The sequence below is a fragment of the Rhinopithecus bieti genome, unplaced genomic scaffold, assembly GCF_001698545.2.
Source record: "Rhinopithecus bieti isolate Rb0 unplaced genomic scaffold, ASM169854v2 scaffold_13271, whole genome shotgun sequence".
Taxonomy (NCBI): domain Eukaryota; kingdom Metazoa; phylum Chordata; class Mammalia; order Primates; family Cercopithecidae; genus Rhinopithecus; species Rhinopithecus bieti.
This window is the reverse complement of record NW_016807521.1, coordinates 392,741-413,016: the sequence shown is the minus strand read 5'-3', so window position 1 is coordinate 413,016 and position 20,276 is coordinate 392,741. Positions and strand designations below refer to the sequence as shown.

At 46.9% G+C, this 20,276-nt stretch overlaps 1 protein-coding gene across 1 annotated transcript; it reads left to right on the top strand.

Moving 5' to 3' along the window:
• Positions 1-2,154: 2,154 nt before the first annotated feature.
• PLAAT2 (phospholipase A and acyltransferase 2) lies at positions 2,155-18,856 on the top strand. Its single transcript, XM_017882635.1, has 4 exons — positions 2,155-2,222; positions 5,596-5,710; positions 12,567-12,835; positions 18,559-18,856. Exons 1-4 carry the CDS (start codon positions 2,214-2,216, stop codon positions 18,658-18,660), a joined length of 495 nt encoding a protein of 164 aa, XP_017738124.1. The 5' UTR covers positions 2,155-2,213; the 3' UTR covers positions 18,661-18,856.
• The last annotated feature ends 1,420 nt before the right edge of the window (positions 18,857-20,276 follow it).

Here is a 20,276-nt window from a genome sequence, read left to right as displayed (position 1 = left end):
AAAAAAAAAAAAAAAAAAAAAAAAAAGAAACTGGTTATTTCCTATTTCTTCAACTAGGTTTACTGATATCTGAGTGTTTTGTTACTATTTCTAGTGTTTTACACTTACGTTGCAAGTATTCTTCTATACGGATATAAGATTCAATAAAACCCTTATTTATTTATTTATTTATTTATTTATTTATTTATTTATTCTGGGACATAGTCTTGCTCTGTCACCCAGGCTGGAGTGCAGTGGCATGATCTCGAGTCACTGCACCCTCCACCTTCCAGGTTCAAGCGATTCTCGTGCCTCAGCCTCCCAAGCAGCTGGGACTACAGGCACACGCCACCAGGCCCAGCTAATTTTTGTATTTTTAGTAGAGATGGGGTTTCACCATGTTGGCCAGGCTGGTCTCCAACTTCTGACCTCAAGTGATTCACCCGCCTTGGCCTCCCAAAGTGCTGGGATTACGGGCATCAGCCACTGTGCCTGGCCAAAGCCCATTAAAATTATATGTAGCCCAAGATATTCCTGGCATATACACAGAAAGATAACATTGCCTCTAGAAAGGGGAGCTGGGTTGCTGGAGGCTGGAGGTGGGGAGAATGAAGGCTTATCTTTCCTTTTATAGCCTTTTATACAATTAAACAAATATAGAGAGTGTATATGTGAACAAAAATGTAAGTGTTCCAAGCTTCTGTAGGCCTAGAGCTCACCATCTGGCTGGGTGTGACCTGCCCTACCCCGTTCTCTGTTAGTAGAACTTTGACACCTTTCCTGCTCATCATAAACAGTAGGGAGACAGCGAATTCTCAGTCCACCGGCCCTTGATTTGCAGACTCTCCTTTCCTATGGCTCCTGGTCATAATTTCCTGACACTCTGAACAGCTTGGATTTGGTGAAAAGCCCCAAGCGCCAGCATGAGTCCAGTGATGTTCCTTCCCAACTCCACCCTGCACGGTCTGGCTGGTCATTGTGCCAACCCTCCTGAGATCCCTTCAGCGGACCGCATGTGGAAGTCCTCCTGCCCAGGGAAACAGGGGTGTGATGTGGTTGCAAGGGGAGGGCAGGCATAGGATGAACTGAGATTGCCGGACTGGAGGTCCACCCCTAAAAAGATGATGAACAAGCCCAAGTGGGACCGGCCCAGAGGGCTCTGGACAATGGTGCAGGAGATAGTTAGCCAAGCCAACCCCACTGTCTCCCTCAGAAGGAATACTTTGAAGATTGTCCCACTGCAACCCAGAGGAGAATGGAGTGGAGGTGCTGAGAGAGGCCGTCTCCACGGGAGCAAGACCGTGTGGGCTGAGGGAGTAGCTGGTCATGCAGAGCTGCTGTGGCTCTCAAAGAGGTTTCCAGTTCTGGCTCCAGTCCATCTGCATCCCCACAGTAAAGCTCTTTGTTTGTTTGTTTATAGCCTGAAGAAAGTAACTTAATGGTCCTTGCCCCATGCCCCGCAGTGAGGATGCTCAGCTCCCCCCAGCCCCACCCACCCCTTCCTGTCCAGTTTGCTCAGGACCGGACAACTATATGCAGATGTCAGAAGAGATACTTATTTGGAGCTTGGGTAGCATAAGCATGCAGGTGCCTCAAAGCAGCAACCTCTACACACCCAGTAATGGGTTTTGTTTCCATTTGGTGCGGAATGAGTGTTTCTGAACTGTGGGTGAGAGGCAGAAAGAGGAGTGGTTTCCAAACTGCTGTCCTAGCAGCCTCACTCTGTTTCCAGGGTAGAGGAATGTGCCTCCAATAACATGATTTGTCTAGGGCCATGGGGTTTGAGGTTGGTGGAAATGTCCGCCTCTCCTAGCAACCATCATTCCCAATTCGGAGGCCTGAGTCTCAGTCTCTCTGGGGCTCCTCTCTCCTTTTTGAAAATTTCCCCCGTGGTCTCTGTCTCTACATCCTGCCTTGCCCCCACAACCACTGGATCTTGCTTGTTCCACCTGAAACCTGGTGATTGTCAGCTCTGCCCCTGACCACACTGCCACTAAGTCCTTCTCAATCTATACCCTGAGCTCTGATTCCTCTTTTCTCTGACTGATTTTCATGCTCCCTTGCCTACTTGATATGTGCTCTGCCCCGTTTAAAGACGGAAAATTTTACATGAACCTTGGTCTATGTTCTGAAGTAGTTGTATATGGGCTGGGTCACAGGGAAAACGAAACTCAGAGCTAATTTAAAGCTGGACACAGAGTCAGCAACACACAAGACACCATCTTGAAGGAAGGATGGCTTTGGTAAGTTCCCAGAAAGGGTTTTAAAGCTTTGATTTGAGGAACAACCACCCTGTTAGTGGTGACTATGTGTGTTCTCCTTGTTGGTCTACAGCTCTGGCATGGAGGGCACATGGGCACACGCTGAGGTCTGGGGGTCTGGCTCTTTCAGACACCGTGGGAAGGAACCATGGCACTGGGTTATGAGCCCGGAGGGTCCCCAGCCTCAGTTACTGCATGGGGTCTGGTTCTACTGAGCCAAATTTGGATTTATGCTTTTCCAAGCCCTCCTCTGGCCACACTCCCAGTGGCTCCGCTAAGCCTCCTGAAGGCAGGAATGGTGGGCTCAGGGAGAGCAACCCTTGGTTCACCACACAGGCCACCTCCTCCGTCACCCCATTCTCAGTGGGTGGGATAAGCTGGGGAGGGAGGGTCCAGGGAAAGGGCTCCATCTGTGTGGGTGGTGATGGGGGCTGTCAGAAAGGGCTCTGTCTCCCTTGCCTCCAGGCAGGGCCAGTTCCTCTACATTCCCTCCTTCCCTCCAATCCCTTCTTAGGTTCCTTCTTCCTTCAGGCCCAATAGCAGCCACATTTCCCGAGTGCTCAGGGTCCAGATACCACGCTAAACACTTATTTAATCCACACCAGGTAGTTAATAAGCAATCCTATGAAGTAGGCATAATACTGCCAACTTCACAGATGGGGGGAATGATATTCTGGTAAGTATTAGAGAGGGGGCTGCCCAAAAGGCAGAGAGGGAATTTGAACTTATGAGGGTCTGACTCTAAAGCTTCAACTTAAAAAAGAACGAATGTATTTTATTTCAGGAGGAATATGTGAACACATTCACCTTATTTGAAAAACCAAAACTTTAGCCTGGGCAGCATAGTGAGATCCCATCTCTACAGAAAATATTAAAATTAGCCAGGGATAATGGTACGTGCTTATAGTCCTAGCTACTTGGGAGGCTGAGGTGGGAGGATCACTTGAGCTGGGAAGGTTGAGGCTTCCTGCAGTGAGCTGTGATAGTGTCACTGCATTCTAGCCTGGGTGACAAAGTGAGATCACGTGTCAAAAAAAGCCAAAAGCCAAAACCAAAAATGATTAGTATAAAAGCTACTGTCCACTTTGACCATCTTTCCCATCTGTACAGCCTTTCCCCTTGGTACAGCTTGGTGTGTATTCTTTCAAATATTTTCTATGTTTTGCATACATATATGGCTACCTTACAAATATGGGTTTGTTGTAGTTTTGAATTGCATTCCCTGAGGACAATTCAGTTAGGAAATGCTTGAATCTTTTCCTTTATTTACCAGCTATTGGAATAATACGGTGATTCTTTTCTGTCCTCCAAAGATGCCTACTGTTTTTAAAATATATTCTTATGAACACATGGGTTTTAACATATTTGATGTGTTTCAGTCTGTGTACAGTTATTATTATTATTATTTTTGATGCTCAAATTGTCCCTTATTTGGTCAAGTTGACTCTTGACCCCTCTAGTCAAAGGCTTTACTTTTTTTTTTAATTTCAAGATTTTTTGGGGGGAATATGTGGTATTTGGTTACATAAATGAGTACTTTAGTGGTGATTTCTGAGATTTTGGTGTACCCATTATCTGACCAATGTGTAGTCTTTGTTTTTTGTTTTTTTTTTTTTTTTTTTTGAGATGGAGTTTCACTCTGTCGCCCAGGCTGGAGTGCAGGGGCACGATCTCTGCTCACTGCAACTCCTGCCTCCCGGGTTCAAGCAATTCTCGTGCCTCAGCCTCCCAAGTAGGTGGGACTACAGGTGCCTGCCACTATACCTAGCTAATTTTAGTATTTTTAGTAGAGATGGGGTTTCACCATGTTGGCCAGGCTGGTCTCGAACTTCTGACCTCAGGCAATCCGCCCACTTTGGCCTCTCAAAGTGCTGGGATTACAGGCGTGAGCCCCAGTGTGTAGTCTTTTATTCCTCACCCACTCCCACCCTTTTCCCTGAGTCCCCAGAGTCTGTTGTATGATTATTATGCCTTTGCGTCCTCATAGCTTAGCTCCTACTCATGAGTGAGAACATACGATGTTTGGTTTTCCATTCCTGAGTTCCAGTTCCATCCAAGTTGCTTCAAATGAAAGGCTTTACTTTTAACTCTAGCTCCCCACCAGATTCTGAGTTGACTGGCACTCTCGCCGCCCTCAGCAGCAGTTCAATTCCTTTGTGGCCTGGCTCAACTGAGTTAGGGGGAGGAGGGGTGCTGGCTGGCACCATAGCATACTGGAAACAGAACTCTTGTGGCAAGGGCTGTCTGCCAGCTGCCATTCTGGGTGTGGCCAGGGCAACATTCCTCCCACCCATGCACCCTCCAGAGGGGCACTGCCCTACCACCAACTCCAACCACACCCTGCCATCCCTTGCTTTAATTTTAGCCTGAGCTCAGACTTCAGCTGCCCTGGGCTTGCCTAGGACATTCTGGGATGGTTAAAGGCATTAATGTTGGAAACTTTCAGCCCTACCCTTCATTGCTGCTCTTCTACTTACTGGGCAAGTTACCTAACCTTCCTGAGACTCCATGTGCTCATTGTCAAGTGGGGGTAGTGATAGTTTTCACCCAAAGGAGCGGTGTGTCATGTGGGTCAAGTGTCCGCCTGCCTCTGACATGTTGGGCGTTGCAAGTCAGAGCTCTAGAACTCGTAGGAATCACTTGGGCTCAGGCTCATGGCAGGTGGCCCTTAAAGAGGCATTTTAGGCTTCCTTGGGAATCATGCAGTCACTTGCTGACAAAAACATACTCTGTGCGTAAAATGCACTCACATTCAGCCTGGGCACATTACTCCATCCTGTGCTGCACATTCATGAAAATCTCCCTTTTTTTCTTTTTTTTTTTTTTGAGACGGAGTCTTGCTCTGCCACCCAGGCTGGAGTGCAGTGGCCGGCTCTCAGCTCACTGCAAGCTCCGCCTCCCGGGTTCACGCCATTCTCCTGTCTCAGCCTCCCGAGTAGCTGGGACTACAGGCGCCCGCCTCGTCGCCCGGCTAGTTTTTTTGTATTTTTAAGTAGAGACAGGGTTTCACCGTATTAGCCAGGATGGTCTCGATCTCCTGACCTCATGATCCGCCCGTCTCGGCCTCCCAAAGTGCTGGGATTACAGGCTTGAGCCACCGCGCCCGGCCGAAAATCTCCCTTAAAGATACTCTCTTCATCTCCTCCTTGTCCCCTGAAGAGCACTTTTTCAGTCCTGCAACCCCAGTAAATGAAGGTGCTTCCTACACATGTGAGCAGTGCTCCTTCCCTCCTGTTTCCTGCAGGTGATGAGCAGAGGGAATCTGCAGGCTGGGCTGGGGCTCCTTGCAGGTCAGGCCCTAGAATGTTTCCTGCAGATGACTTACCTCTGCCTGTTTCTGGTTTTTCTGTTGCAGCCTAGACCAAGACGAACACTGAGACCTGGAGACCTGATTGAGATTTCTCGCTTTGGCTATGAGCACTGGGCCATCTACGTGGGACATGGCTTTGTGGTCCATCTGGCTCCCCCCAGTAAGGATGGGTTCTCTTTTTAAGCACAAGGGTTGAGATCAAGAATGTGAAGAGATGCACAATTATGTGCTTGTCCTCACTTCAGGGTCTAGCAGAGTAGGCACTCAATACATAATGCTGAATGAATTGTGCTTTTTCCTGCTAGATGTAACAACTGCTATTCTTCTTTTGCAGTAAGTTGGTGGAGAGACTATTGACCTTTACTCCATTATAGAGTGGGGTTCAGTCTGACCAACTCATTGTGCTTGGTGAGCATCCCTCCATGGGATCTCCTATGTATTTGTTGTTCTGGAGGTACAAGCCAGGGTAAGAAGCAGTTACTTCCTTCAGATAGCTTACAACTGAGCGCATCGTACAAAGGAAGGAGCGCGTAGGCCTCCCAGCCCAACAGAACCAGTTTGGAATTGTGACTCCTCTGCTTACAGACTGTGTGCCTTGAGCATGCGTATTCACATCACTAAGTTCAGCTCCACCTTCTACAGAGCAGGGATGAGAATCCCTATGTCCCACCTCATGGAGGGATGAAATGAAGGAAGGTACAGGAAAACACTGGTGCAGGGCCTGGCCAGGGGCTAAAGCAACCTCCCTTTCCATCTGAAGCATCGTGGCATCAAAGAAAATGCCAAAATACTGGAAACTACTCAAGTGCAAGACATCAGGGGATTGGTCAAGTAAAATAGATATACCTGCGTATAATGGAATGCTATGCAGCCATTAAAATAGTTGTAGAGCAGGTGTATATATACACATTATACACATCTATATATACACACATAGATGTATATATATCTACATATATAGATGCTCTGAGTTTCACTTTCCCTGTGACCCAGCCCAAGTTTCTATGTGTATATGTACACATACAGATTTAACTCTTTTTTTTTTTTTTTTTTTTTTTTGAGACGGAGTCTCGCTCTGTCACCAGGCTAGAGTGCAGTGGCGCAATCTCAGTTCACTGCAACCTCTGCCTCCCGGGTTCAAGTGATTCTCCTGCCTCAGCCTCCCAAGTAGCTGGGACTACAGGTACCTGCCACCATGCCTAGCTAATTTTTTGTATTTTTAGTAGAGATGAGGTTTCACCATTTCGGCTAGGATGGTCTCAATCTCTTGACTTCGTGATCCACCCACCTTAACCTCCCAAAGTGTTGGGATTACAGGCGTGAACCACCACGCCCGGCCCGGACTTAATTCTTACAGAGATTGTCATGATGAGTCAGTGACTGCTGACAAATATTTAAGACTTTTGAGAGAATACAGTGCATAACACGTATTATCAATATGACTAATAGGAAGATATGTATATATACACATACAGACTTGGACTGGGTCACCAAGGAAGTGAAACGCAGAACATCTATATATGTAGATATATATGCAACTCTTTTCAAGAGTTATAGAAATATTGATACTTATATATGTATATATACACATATATGTCTATATATAGATGTGTATATAAATGAAATCAAATCAAGTTAGAGAAATTTAAAAGGCTTGTTGCACATACAAAAGAACAGTTTTTGAATCCAGAGGCTTTTTTTTTTTTTTTTTTTTTTTTTTTTTTGAGACGGAGTCTCGCTCTGTCGCCCAGGCTGGAGTGCAGTGGCTGGATCTCAGCTCACTGCAAGCCCGCCTCCCGGGTTTACACCATTCTCCTGCCTCAGCCTCCCGAGTAGCTGGGACTACAGGCGCCTGCCACCGCGCCCGGCTAGATTTTTGTATTTTTTAGTAGAGATGGGGTTTCACCATGTTAGCCAGGATGGTCTTGATCTTGTGACCTCGTGATCCCCCCGTCTCAACCTCCCAAAGTGCTGGGATTACAGGCTTGAGCCACCGCGCCCGGTCGAATCCAGAGACTTTGAACTAAAATGACAAGAAGCTTGATTCACAGCAATTATAGCTCAGTTTACAAAGTTACATAAATGAAGAAGTACATTGTTTTCTGTTGTGATTGACTACAGACTTACATCCTTTTAAGGTAGCAGTGCTGCATAAACTTACTTATTTGTATCTGAGTGGCGAAACTGTGAGGTCATGTTGACATGTGACTTTAAACAATTTGGATATGCCCTGGTTACTAGGTCCAATTACAGGCTATAATAGGCTATAGGTCTACTTCTTCCTTGACGTTTTTGGGTGAGAAAAGCCTGATTGTTGCATTCACAAACAAACATGTAGAGGGCTCAGAATAGTTGGGTAGTCCTAGTGTGAAAGGATTCTGTAAAGTCTGTTTAAGTTCAGTAAAGTTTTCTCATGTTTTATTTACCATGGAAGAAGTTCCTTAGTGCTATTTTTGGTTAGTTAATAGAGTGGAGATGGCTGGGCACAGTGGTTCACGCCTATAATCTCAGCACTTTGGGAGACCAAGGTGGGTGAATCACTTGTGGTCAGGAGTTCAGGACCAGCCTGGCCAACATGGCAAAACCCCATCTCTACTAAAAAAAAATTCAAAACTTAGCTGAGTGTGGTGGTACATGCCTGTAGTCCCAGCTACTTGGGAGGCTGAGTCATGAGAATCACTTGAACCCGGGAGGCAGAGGTTTCAGTAAGCCAAGATTGCACCATTGCACTCCAGTCTGGGTGACAGAGCGAGACTCTTTTCTCAAACAAAACAAAACAAAACAAACCATCAGATCTCATGAGATTCACTTACTATCATTAGAACAGCATGAGGGAAACCGCCCCCATGATCCCATTACCTCTACCTGGTCCCGCTGTTGACATGTGGGGATTACAATTCAAGATGAGATTTTGGGTAGGGACACAGCCAAACTATATCAGGCATGTTCCCAGTGTGTCACTATTCTAAACAGGCTACTGTTAATACTCTCCACAAGCCTTCTGGCATACACAAAAAAAAGAGTGGAGAGGCCAATAAAGAATAACTTGGGTTCCAGGACTTGCAATATCCTGCAAGCCTGAGGAGTCCTCTGAGTTGTCTTTCAGTTACAGATCAAGGAAAATTTGGATATTATTTATTCTTTCTGGGCACAGAAATATTCCTTTTTTAGATAAATTATGACCTAGATAACAAACCATCTCTTATGAAAGTTGAAGCTTATCTTGAGAGGTCTTATACCCCTTATAGGCTAGTTGTTATAAGAGATATGTTGCCGGGCGCGGTGGCTCAAGCCTGTAATCCCAGCACTTTGGGAGGCCGAGACGGGCGGATCACGAGGTCAGGAGATCGAGACCATCCTGGCTAACCCGGTGAAACCCCGTCTCTACTAAAAAATACAAAAAACTAGCTGGGCGAGGTGGCGGGCGCCTGTAGTCCCAGCTACTCAGGAGGCTGAGGCAGGAGAATGGCGTAAACCCAGGAGGCGGAGCTTGCAGTGAGCTGAGATCCGGCCACTGCACTCCAGCCTGGGCGACAGAGCGAGACTCCGCCTCAAAAAAAAAAAAAAAAAAAAGAGATATGTTGAGTAAATTTCTGAGTCCTCTTTAGATGAGGAACACAGAAACAAATCATCTACATACTGCATTTCTGGGAAATTTCAGGGGTTTTAAATTTTTATGTAAAACTTGTGAAAAGTATAAGGGAGCCTCAATAATACTATCCAAGTATACTGTTGACTTCTCCAAGTAAAATTAAAAAAATATTGACTTTCTCTGTCTATTGGGCTCCTAAAGAAAGCAGAGCATAAGTCCACAATGTTGACATGAGGATAGCTTAAGTTTTATTTATGGTTACAGCTAGCATTTTGGGGCAATCAGAAGAATTTTAAGTTTTTCGTTACATGATTATGAGTGGTCTAGGACTATTCAAACTATGGCCTCCATTTTAGTTTCTCTTTAGGTGTGTGCATGTGTTTAGTTTTTAAAAAATTAGACTTATTTAAGAATAAGTTACAAATAGTAAAATTTATCCTTTTTAGTATGCAATTCTATGAGTTTTGACAAATGCATATGACTATGTAACCATTACCATAATCTAGTTATAAAATAATTCCCTAATGTTCTCTGTTCAGCTGAACCCATGGTTGGAGTGGCCCGAAAAGTGGTGTCAGGGGAGTTTCTTCAGGGGACTGCCCCCAAAAATCCTGAGATGGGGCCATTCCAAAGAAAGAAGCACTAAATGCCAGGCTGATCAGTCCAAAGCATTTATTAGGCGAACTTATGTGCAGAGGGCTGAAGTGTCCTCTAATTGGACAGCAGGACAGTAGATGTTCTTCCCAGGAATGTCCAGAACAAGGGGGTTGGGTTATGAGGTTCACAAAAGGGTTTCAATAATTTGGTTCAAAGCTGGGATTAGTTTCTACGTGCTTAGCAACACATTGCTCTTTCAGCGTTTCATGCAACAACCTAAACCACTTTATCCACGCCAGGGAATGAATGTTAGAGGCTCCAGCTTGGGTTCAAGCCTGCAGAGGGCAACACATAGCTAGTCGGGTCACAGAGTGTCAAGGCATTCTGTGTTAGTCAGGACAAAGAAAGAAAGTGGGGGAAAACTGGGGAACACTACACCTCATCCCGCGAAAATTCTCCCATGCCCTTTGTTGTCAACACCCATATATATGCTCACACCTCCAGTTCCTGGCAAGCTATGATCTTTTCTCTGTCCCTGTAGTTTTGCTTTTTCCAGAATGTCACATAACTGAAACCATACAGAATGGAGCCTTTTGTGTCCAATTACTTTAACTTAATGCATTTAAGATTGATGTATGTTGTAGCATGTGTTAGTACTTTGTTCCTTTTTATTGCTGAATAGTATTCCATTGTATGGATATACCACCATTTATTTATTCATTCACCAGCTGAATGACACTTGGGTGATTTTCAGTTTTTGACAATAATCATTAGAGCCACTATAAATATTCCCATGCATGTGTTTTTTTTTGTATGTGTGAACACAGATTTTTATTTCTTCTGGATATGTACCTAGGAGTGGGATTGTAGGGTCATATGGTAAGTGAATATTTAGTTTAATAAGAAACTGGCAAACTGTTGTCCAAAGTACCTCACCAGCAATACAGGAAAGGGTGCTATCTATTGGGGAGAAGGAAGAACCGCATCCCAGAACTGAGAGACTGAGGGGCAGGAATGGGAGAGTGAGAGGAAGAGGGGGAAGAGAGGGGCATGGGGAGACTGACAGGTGGAAATAGGGGGTGAGATGTTGGAAGACTAGGGGCAGAGATAGGAAAACTATGGGGCAGAAAACAGAATCTTAGAAGCCAAGAAGGCAAGACATTGGCTTAGGGGATATAAAGGGGTAGAGATGGAGGAGACAGTGTATTTTTCTCATGAAAATGAATAAATTATTGGTGACATATTTTTATACCTGTATTAATCTTGTTCCCTCCAGCTCCCCTTCTTTTTAGGATCTGCAGTCCGTCCAGGAAAGACTGGGTGCTGACTCGTCTGTTTCTCTCCTTGGCAGAGGGTCTTTCTGGCCCCTATTCCTGCTCCTGTAGCTGGAGTGAGCTGGGACCAAGACATTTGTTTAAATGTCATTTTGAAAAGAAAATAAAAATCAGTAAAGGAAAGTGTGAATACACACCTAAGTTTAGAAGCTAGTCGTTAGATAAACTGGCTGTTCAGAAACTGACATGACAACAGGCTTTCTTTTAAGCTGGGCTGCTTCTAGCAGGGTCCATTGTAGACCCCTGGGTCCATCGGGCCCTCCCTGAGGGTTCCGGGTGCTGTCACTTTGCCTCTGTTTCATTTCAGCTTCCCAGGAGGCTGGGGTCCCTTTTAGAGGCCAATTGGAGAATTTAAAGCTGGAGGGCATGGACATCCCCTGGCCTAGTTCTTCTAATTTGAAAATGATGAAACCAGGGTCCCAAGATGAGAAGGGCTTTTTCTGAAGACACACAGTAAGAGAGCCAGGGCCAGAACCTGGGGGCCCTGGATGCCCGGGACAGGCTTCTGTCTTGTTCAGCTGTTTCCTTTCCTGTTGTTTCAAAATGCCACCCTCACCTACTGGAGCTCCCACAGCACCGTCTCAGGGCAATGGAGTGACATTTTCTTTTCTCTACCTTTTTGGAGACAAGATGTCACTCTGCTGCCCAGGCTGGAGCGTAGTGGCACAATCACAGCTCACTGCAGCCTGTAATTTCTGCGCTAAAGCAATCCTCCAGCCTTGCCTCTGGAGTAGCTAGAATTACAGGTATGTGCTGCCATGACCAGCTAATTTTTAAAATTTTATTTTTAGAGACAGGAGTTTTAGTATACGGTGCAGGCTGGTCTCCAACTCCTGGCCTCAAGTGTTCCTCCTGCCTTAGCCTTCCAAAGTACTGAGATTACAGGCACCTGGCCTGGAGTGACTTTTTCTAAGCCACAAGCTAGTGAGAGGCAGTTGGGACTATGGCCTGGGGCTCTTTTGCCTGCTCTGTTTGCCCTGTACCACTCTGCCTTGACTGTTGACTCTTTCAGGTGTATCTGAACTCACATGGTCCTTTAGAGCTCAGGTTATTTACTTTAGAAATGAGGAAACTAGAGCCTAGGGACCCATGGTGACTTCTCCCAAGTCACCCAGGCTTGGGTCTTCCCTGTTTTCAAGTTTGAGGCCAGGCAGGATGGACAGGTCCTTCCACAGCTCCTCCTTTTATTTTATTTTATTTTATTTTATTATACTTTAAGTTCCAGGGTTCATGTGCATAATGTGCAGGTTTGTTACATATGTATACTTGTGCCATGTTGGTGTGCTGCACCCATCAACTCGTCAGCACCCATCAACTCGTCATTTACATCAGGTATAACTCCCAATGCAATCCCTCTCCCCTCCCCCCAGCTCCTCCTTCTTGATGGTGCTCGGGGCACCGAGCTGGCTTGGAGCACTGCTGGCTCCACCGAGCTTGGAGCCAGCCCTGAGCCCCCCAGGCCCTGCCCAGGACTGAACTCACTGTTTGCACAGGTGAAATTGCTGGAGCTGGTGCGGCCAGTGTCCTGTCTGCCCTGACCAACAAAGCCATAGTGAAGAAGGAACTGCTGTCTGCCGTGGCTGGGAGAGACAACTACAGGGTCAATAACAAACACGATGACAGATACAGGCCACTGCCTTCCAACAAAATCGTCAAGCGGGCAGAGGAGTTGGTGGGGCAGGAGTTGCCTTATTCGCTGACCAGTGACAACTGCGAGCACTTCGTGAACCAGCTGCGCTATGGGGTCTCCCGCAGTGACCAGGTGCATCTTCAGCCTGCGTCCCCTTCCCAGGAGCCAGGCCACTCCCTCAGCTGCCAGAGGCTGGGTCCCTGCTGGGGCCAGGGCGGGATGGAAATAGACATGAGCAAGACAAAATAGCAGATATGAAACCCCTGCCCTTGAGGGTGTCACATTTGGGGTGGGGACAAGGGTGGGGAGATAGGCAAGTTGGCAATGTAGACCAGTGCAGTGGGTTGGGGGGGTGGCCACAGAAGGGAGTCACAGCCTGAAACAGCCCTCCACAGCCCTAGAGGCAGGCTTTATGATTCCCACTTTACAGATGGGGAAACTGAGGCTCACCATGCTTAAGTAACTTGTCCAAATTCATTGAACTCCTAGTTATTGAGTCTCTAGTCCATGTCAGCCATGGTGAAGAGGGGGGAGTTAAACCTACATGTGTTCTCTCCAAGGGCCCAGATCAAGGAAGGCTTTGTAGAAGAGGTAACAGCCGAGCCCAGCCTGATTTAATTATGTTGATTAATCTGAAAGAAAATGAGCTGGAGATTACCAGGGAATGGGAGCAATAAGGAGTGTAGGCAGAGGGAACAGCGTGAGCCAGGAAGGGGAAAAGCCCAGGTCATATTGGATAATTTTTTTCTGTAAAGGGCCAGATAGTAAATATCTTAGATTTTGTGGGCCAGGTGGTGTCTCTCTTATTACCCTGCTGCCGTAGCTTTGCAGCACAAAAGCAGCCACAGACAACATATAAACGAACAGGCAAGGCTGTCTTCCAACAAGTGTATTATTTATTTTTTACAAAAATAGTTCACAGGTTGGATTTGACCCATGGGGCATAGTTGGCCAACTTTTGGATACAGGCTCTCACAAACTTTTTTTTTTTAATATGGGGTCTCACTCTGTCACCCAAGCTGCAGTACATCACGTGGAGTTCAATCATGGCTCACTGCAGCCTCGACCTCCCGGGCTCAAGCAATCCTCCCACCTCAGTCTCCTGAGTGGCTGGGATGACAGGAATGTGCCACCATGCCTGGCTAATTTTTGTATTTTTCTGTAGAGATGAGATTTTTGCCATGTCGTCCAGGCTGGTCTTGAACTCCTGGGCTCAAGCAATCCGCCTGACTCGGCCTCCCTTGGGATTACATGAGTGCGCCACCACACTCAGTCCAAGACAACTTAAAAAACCACATATCCATCCCTTCATACATTCTTAGATGACATCAAACACTTAAAAAAATAATAAATGTAAAACATTTGTAAAGGATGGATTTTGGTATATTGCATATTACATATTTGTGTACGTATTTTCTTCACAATCTTGGAGTTGCACATTTAGCTCCTTCAGTTAGGGAAAAATGTCTTCCGTGTAGTTTAAACAGTCAAGCCAGGTGTTATTTTCAAACCAATCAGCCTAATCAGGCTTATTTTGACATTCAGAAAAAAATTGACAATTTTTCAATTCAAATGAGTGTGTCAATGCATAGTTCCATGACAACCATCTCACTTTAGAATTCTCATTCTAAAGCAGCAGACAGATGAGGCAGGAGCCTCGACGTGGTTGCACATTCCTTTCTGAAGCCTTCTCTGTTTAGGAGCAATGCATTCTTGAATCCTCCCTTACTGGTGTCTAGGAGTGTTTACACCTTAGCCTGTGCACCACAGATTCAGGGCGTGGAAGGATTTAACTCTTAGGAGAAGGAGAGGTGATAAAAAGGGGAGATGGGCAAGGAAAATCCACACCTTCTGGAAACAAGTACCCCAGGAGGGAGGCCAGGCTATTAACTGAGAGCGTGCCAGGCCATGCTGGGCACTGGGGCATGGTGGGACATGCTCTGGTACTCAGTGGGAACCGTGCTGACAGGGTCTCCCCTCTGTTGAGCTGAGGAGGATGGACCTATCTCTGGATGGGAGGGGTGTCGAAAAGGGATTGGGGATGGGCTGCCTTATCATGCATCTAAAAGCTCTTCTATAGGCCATGCGGAAGCCACGAAATCAATCTGGAAGACCCCAATTTTAGGAAGTGGTTGGCCCTCTGCTGTGCTTCTGAGGGGGTCAGAACTCAAGCTGACGGGGAAGACTCAAGGGAGGCAGTTTTCTTTGATTTAGTTTGTCCCTTGTCCTTGAGCCTCTCTTGTTGAACTTCATCTGCTGCAGGTCACCCGTTAACTTGCCTTTCTTTCTTCCTCTCCCTCCTTCCTTCTCATCTGACTCTGTGTGTCTGGAAAGACCCTCCTCTGTCTGTCTCTAGTTCTCGCTCTGTAAGAAAGTGGACTTGTGAGAACTGCAGGACTCTTGGCACACAATGCCACCCAGCCCCTGCTCTAATAGATGACCAAGCTCTAGCACTGCTTCTAGCAAAATAAGACTGTGTCCATAGGATGACCCCAGCCCCATGATAAATGCCTGCCTAAGAAAGCTCTCTGTTGCCAGGAGAACTTATTGTTTGTTCTAACCAACACTGGACAGAGGCGCTGGCCCTTTCTTAGAGTGTTTATTTTTTATTTATTTATTTTATTTATTTTATTTTATTTATTTTATGTTATTTTTCTTGTAGACGCTCAGTCTCCGCTCTGCTCGCCGAGCCGCTGGAGTGAGAAGTGGCCAGATAATCAGCTCACTGCAAGCTCCACCTTCCGGGTTTACGCCATTCATCCTGCCTCTAGCCTCCGAGTAGCTGGGACTACAGGCGCCCGCCCCACGCCGCTCCCCGGCTACTTTTTTGTATTTTTAGTGGAGACGGGGTTTCACCGTGTTAGCCAGGATGGTCTCGATCTCCTGACCTTGTGATCCGCCCATCTCAGCCTCCCCAAGTGCTGAGATTACAGGCTTGAGCCACCGCGCCCGGCCTAGAGTGTTTATTAAAAAGGACTTATAATTATGAATCCTTCCTCTGTCGCTTTGAAACATACATACAGTCATCTCTTGGTATCCATGGGTGGGGGAGGGATTGATTCCAGGATCCCCTGAGGACACCAAAATCCATGGATGCTCAAGTCCCTTGTATAAAATGGTGTGATATTTGCATATAACCTGTGCACATCCTCTCATGTACTTATTTTATTTTAGAGACAGCATCTCACTCTGTCACCCAGGCTGGAGTGCAGAGGTGCTCCACTGATATGTGACCTCAGCTCATTGCAGCCTCGACCTTCCTGGGCTCAGGGTATCCTCCCACCTCAGCCTCCTGAGCAGATGGGACTACAGGCACACGCCACCACACCCGGCTAATTTTTGTATTTCTTTTTTGTAGCAATGGGGTTTCACCACATTGCCCAGACTGGTCTCAAACTCCTGGGCTCAAGTGATCCACCTGCCTTGGCCTCTCAAACTGCTTAGGATTACAGGCACGAGCCACTCATAATTACTCATAATACTCAGTGCAATGTAAATGCTATGTAAATAGTTATATTGTATTTTTAAAATGTGTATTATTTTTTATTGTTCTTTAAAAAACTTTTTTTCTAAATGTTTTCAATCCACAATTGATTGGATCCATGAATGTGGAATCCATGGATATGGAGGGCTGACTGTATATCTCTTACAACTCTGAAGCGTCTTTCTCAAGGACCTGAGATCCAGTCCTTTGAAATATAATCATCAGGAAGGATAGAGCCTTTGTCCCCATCTCTGTGGGAGGGTAGAATCCTAACTTTGATCATTGCCAGCTAGCAGACACAGCTGGCCTCGTCGTGTATTCAGGGACTAACCCTTTGTAATATTTCATCTCCCTGACTCTACTGAGCCCTTGCTCACCCGTCTCCCTACTCCTCCATCTCCTTTTAAAATGTCAGTCACCTCTGCACAAACTGGAATGGAGCTCAGCTCTTTCCCTGCTGTCAGTGAGACTGAATCAAATCTGTTTTAAGTTATGTCTGGCTTTGTTTATCTTTGACACTTGGAAATGATTCTGAGTGTACTTGAATAAAATGGTTCTTTTTTCCCCTTTCTTTTCCCCAGTCACTCACATGCTTTAAATTCATTGATACTCCACAGAAATCTGCTGTTTGGTTGCTGGTTTAAATATTTGCCTCCCTGTCTGTGAAGGGCTTAAGTGCCCCTGTTGGGAAGTCAGGCAGATCTGAGCCTTGTCACTCACTTGTCAGCTGTGTGGCTTTGCGTGAGTTTTTTTTTTTGCTTTTCTTTCTTTCTTTTTTTTTTTTTTTGAGATGTAGTCTCACTCTGTCACCAAGGCTGGAGTGCAGTGGCGTGATCTTGGCTCACTGCAACCTCTGCCTCCTGGGTCCAAGCAATTCTCCTGCCTCAGCCTCCCAGGTAGCTGTGATTATAGGCACCATGCCTGGCTAATTTTTGTTTTTTTTTTTTTAGAAGAGACGGGGGGGGGGGGTCTCACTATGTTGGCCAGGCTGGTCTCGAACTCTTGACCTCAGATGATCTGCCCACCTCAGCCTCCCAAAGTGCTGGGATTGCAGGCGTGAGCCACTGCGCCTGGCCTTTGCATGAGTTCTTTACACTGTCCATCCTCAGTCTCCTCTGGAAAGTGGGAATTAGAATCACTACCTCCTAGGGTTGTCAGGTAGATTAAAAAAATACTGGGCCTGGAGAGTTCCCAGCACAGTGCTGATATCTAGAAAGCAGCCATTCTCACAGTCTTCACCCCTACCCCCCACCCCATGTTGTTTCCCCCAGTCGCTCCAGTGCTGCTCTCTCAGAGACAGTGGCGCAGGCAGGGGCGGACCCACAGGATCGCAGCAGGCTGTCTTGGCTAGCTCCCAAAAGCTGTGCCAAGCACACCGACCCTCAGGGGTCAGCCTCACATCTCTACGGTTGTTTCAGCGTATCCTCTTCCTTCTGCAGAACCATCTCCTGCCAGCACATAAGTGAGGCAATCTTATTTATTACAGCACACCCTCAGCGCTCCTCACAGTCCAGCATTCATTCAGCAGATGAATTATGAGTGTTGACTCTGTGCCTGGCAGTGGGATCAGCACCTGGGACATTGAGACCCATCCAGGCGAGGTCCCTGCCCTCAAGCCTTGGGTAGTGAGAGTTCCCAGGGGTGATTTCCCAATTTTACATCTGCCTCAAGGGCCCCAGTTGGCCAGCCCTGACCTAGAACATCTGGGCACTGCCCCTCTGTCCTTGCCACAGCCACACTCTGGGGGTTTATTATGCTTTTTCCTTGAATTATTATTATTATTTTTTAAGACAGGGACTCACTCTGTCACCCAAGCTGGAATGCAGTTGTGTAATCTTGGTTCACTGCAACCTCCGCCTCCTGGGTTCAAGTGATCTTCCTGCCTCAGCCTCCTGAGTAACTGGGACTACAGGTGTGCACCACCACTCTCAGCCTTTTTTTTTTTTTTTGTATTTTTTTGTAGAGATGGGGTCTCACCATGTTGCCTAGGCTGGTCTGGAACTCCTGGGCTCAAGCGATCGGCCCATCTCGGCCTCCCAAGGTGTTTGGATTGCAGGTGTGAGCCACGGCGCCCGGTCTCTTATGCTTTTAATACCCACAGGGTGTATCTGGTTTTCCTTCTTTGACTCTGTGTATATGACACCTATGGCTTTGTTCTTCCATTCGTTCTGTGCCCAGCAGACATCTCCACTCCTCTTTCCTGGGTGGCCTGACCTCTTGGCATCCCCTCTCCCAGCCAATATTTGTTCCCTCTGTGATTCAAATGAAGAGGACTGGGCCAGACCAGTCTTTCCTGAGCTGTAGTTTCCTGGTGTATGTATCGTGGTCCTGCCCTGATGCTGAGTGTGCTCTGCCTTCTCTTCTGCTGCAGGTCACTGATGCAGTCACGACAGTAAGTGTGGCAGCAGGCGTGCTGGCTGCTGCAGGCCTTGTGGGGTTGCTGCTGGCCAGAAGCAAGCGGGAAAGGCAATAAATCCAAGAAATTGTCCCAACAACAACCAATTCTTATGGAGGAATATTATTTAGCCAGCAGGAGTGGAGTTTGGCTTACTGATTTTACTGTTTTGTGTTCATGAATCTTTATTTTAATGGAGTCAAAAGCATAGGAAATTTTATTTGAAAATGCAGCTTAGTATGAATTCTATTAAAGACATAATTGGGCTCTGCTATGGACTGAATGCTTGTGTTCCTCTCACACCCAGATTCATATGTTGAACTCTAACCCACCTGTGGGATGGTGTTGGAGGTGGGGTCACTGGGAGGTAATTCGGTTGTGAGGGTAGAGCCTCTAGGATGGACTTACTGTTCTTACAGGCTTGAGCCACCGCGCCCGGCCGGAATTACTGTTCTTATGCGAAAAGGAAGAGTCCAGACTGGGCACAGTGGCTCATGCCTGTAATCCCAGAACTTTGGGAGGCCAAGGCGGGAGGATCACCTGAGGTCAGGAGTTCAAGACCAGCCTGGCCAACATGGTGAAACCCCATCTCTACTAAAATACAAAATTAGCCAGGTGTGGAGGCAGGTGCCAGTAATCCCAGCTACTCGGGAGGCTAAGGTATGAGAATTGCTTTAACCCGGGAAGCGGAGGTTGCAGTGAGCCAGGATCATGCCATTGTACTCCAGCCTGGGCGACAGAATGAGACTCTGTCTCAGAAAAAAAGAAAAGGAAGAGACCAGAGCTCACGCTCTCTCCACCACATGAGGACCTAGTGAGAAGGTGACTGCAAGCCAGGAAGATTCTCCAGGTGCTCTCAGCATAACTGTCACCCTGACAAGTGGCTGCCCTGAACACTTACTCCCTCCCTCCCTCCACCGCCCCAGGGAAGCACAGGTCTCCCCCTGGAGAATGCTTCTGGGGTGCATCCGCCATCTTTGGTTGCACCAATTTCTTCATAGGAAGTGAGAGAATGGGGGGCTGAGCAGCTCCTGACCTATCTGCCCACAGCTTCAAGCTTGCACTGAGTGATGCTGCTCCAAGGCCTGAGCCTGCGAAATCTGCAGTGGGCAGACAGGAGCTATCCTGGGACATCAAGCAAAGCAGCGGGTGAGACTGCCCATGCAAGTCTCATCAGAGAACATTCCAGTGGCCTGGCCCAAAGAACTGACTTTTGGGTCAAATTGACTTGAAGGGAATCCAGAACCTTCGCTTAGTGACTGTGTGACCTTGGGTCACTGGCTTAGACTCTGAGTCTAGTTTCCCTTTCTGTCCACACAGTATTAAAACTGCTCACCTCCCGGGAACTATGGAGAGCATGTAGCCTGAGGATGTGGCTAGTGATTTTGACTTCAGAGCGTGTAAACACAGAACAGCTGTTGTGGTCAATTTGGGCACGTTGGCCAAAACAGAGATGGCAGGAGAAGCTGTGTTTAATATCCCTTTCTTTGATAAGCTGGAGCCAGAGCCCAGGGCCCTATCCCTGGTCCTTGTCCTTCCACATTGCACTTTCATGACGGCTTCCTTCTTCTCCTATGTCTTGAGTGCCAAGGGTCAGGGCTCTGCAGGAGAGGCCAGGTCCAACCATAGGACTTCCTGATGGTTTGAGGAGATCTTTGCAGGAACTAAGACCCTCCCTACTCATGTCTTAAATT

Excerpts from the sequence above, each read along its gene's own strand:
- PLAAT2 (XM_017882635.1), top strand. Across the intron at positions 5,711-12,566 it reads GGTCCATCTGGCTCCCCCCA|GTGAAATTGCTGGAGCTGGT; the intron begins GTAAGGATGGGT and ends CTGTTTGCACAG. Across the intron at positions 12,836-18,558 it reads GGGTCTCCCGCAGTGACCAG|GTCACTGATGCAGTCACGAC; the intron begins GTGCATCTTCAG and ends CTTCTGCTGCAG.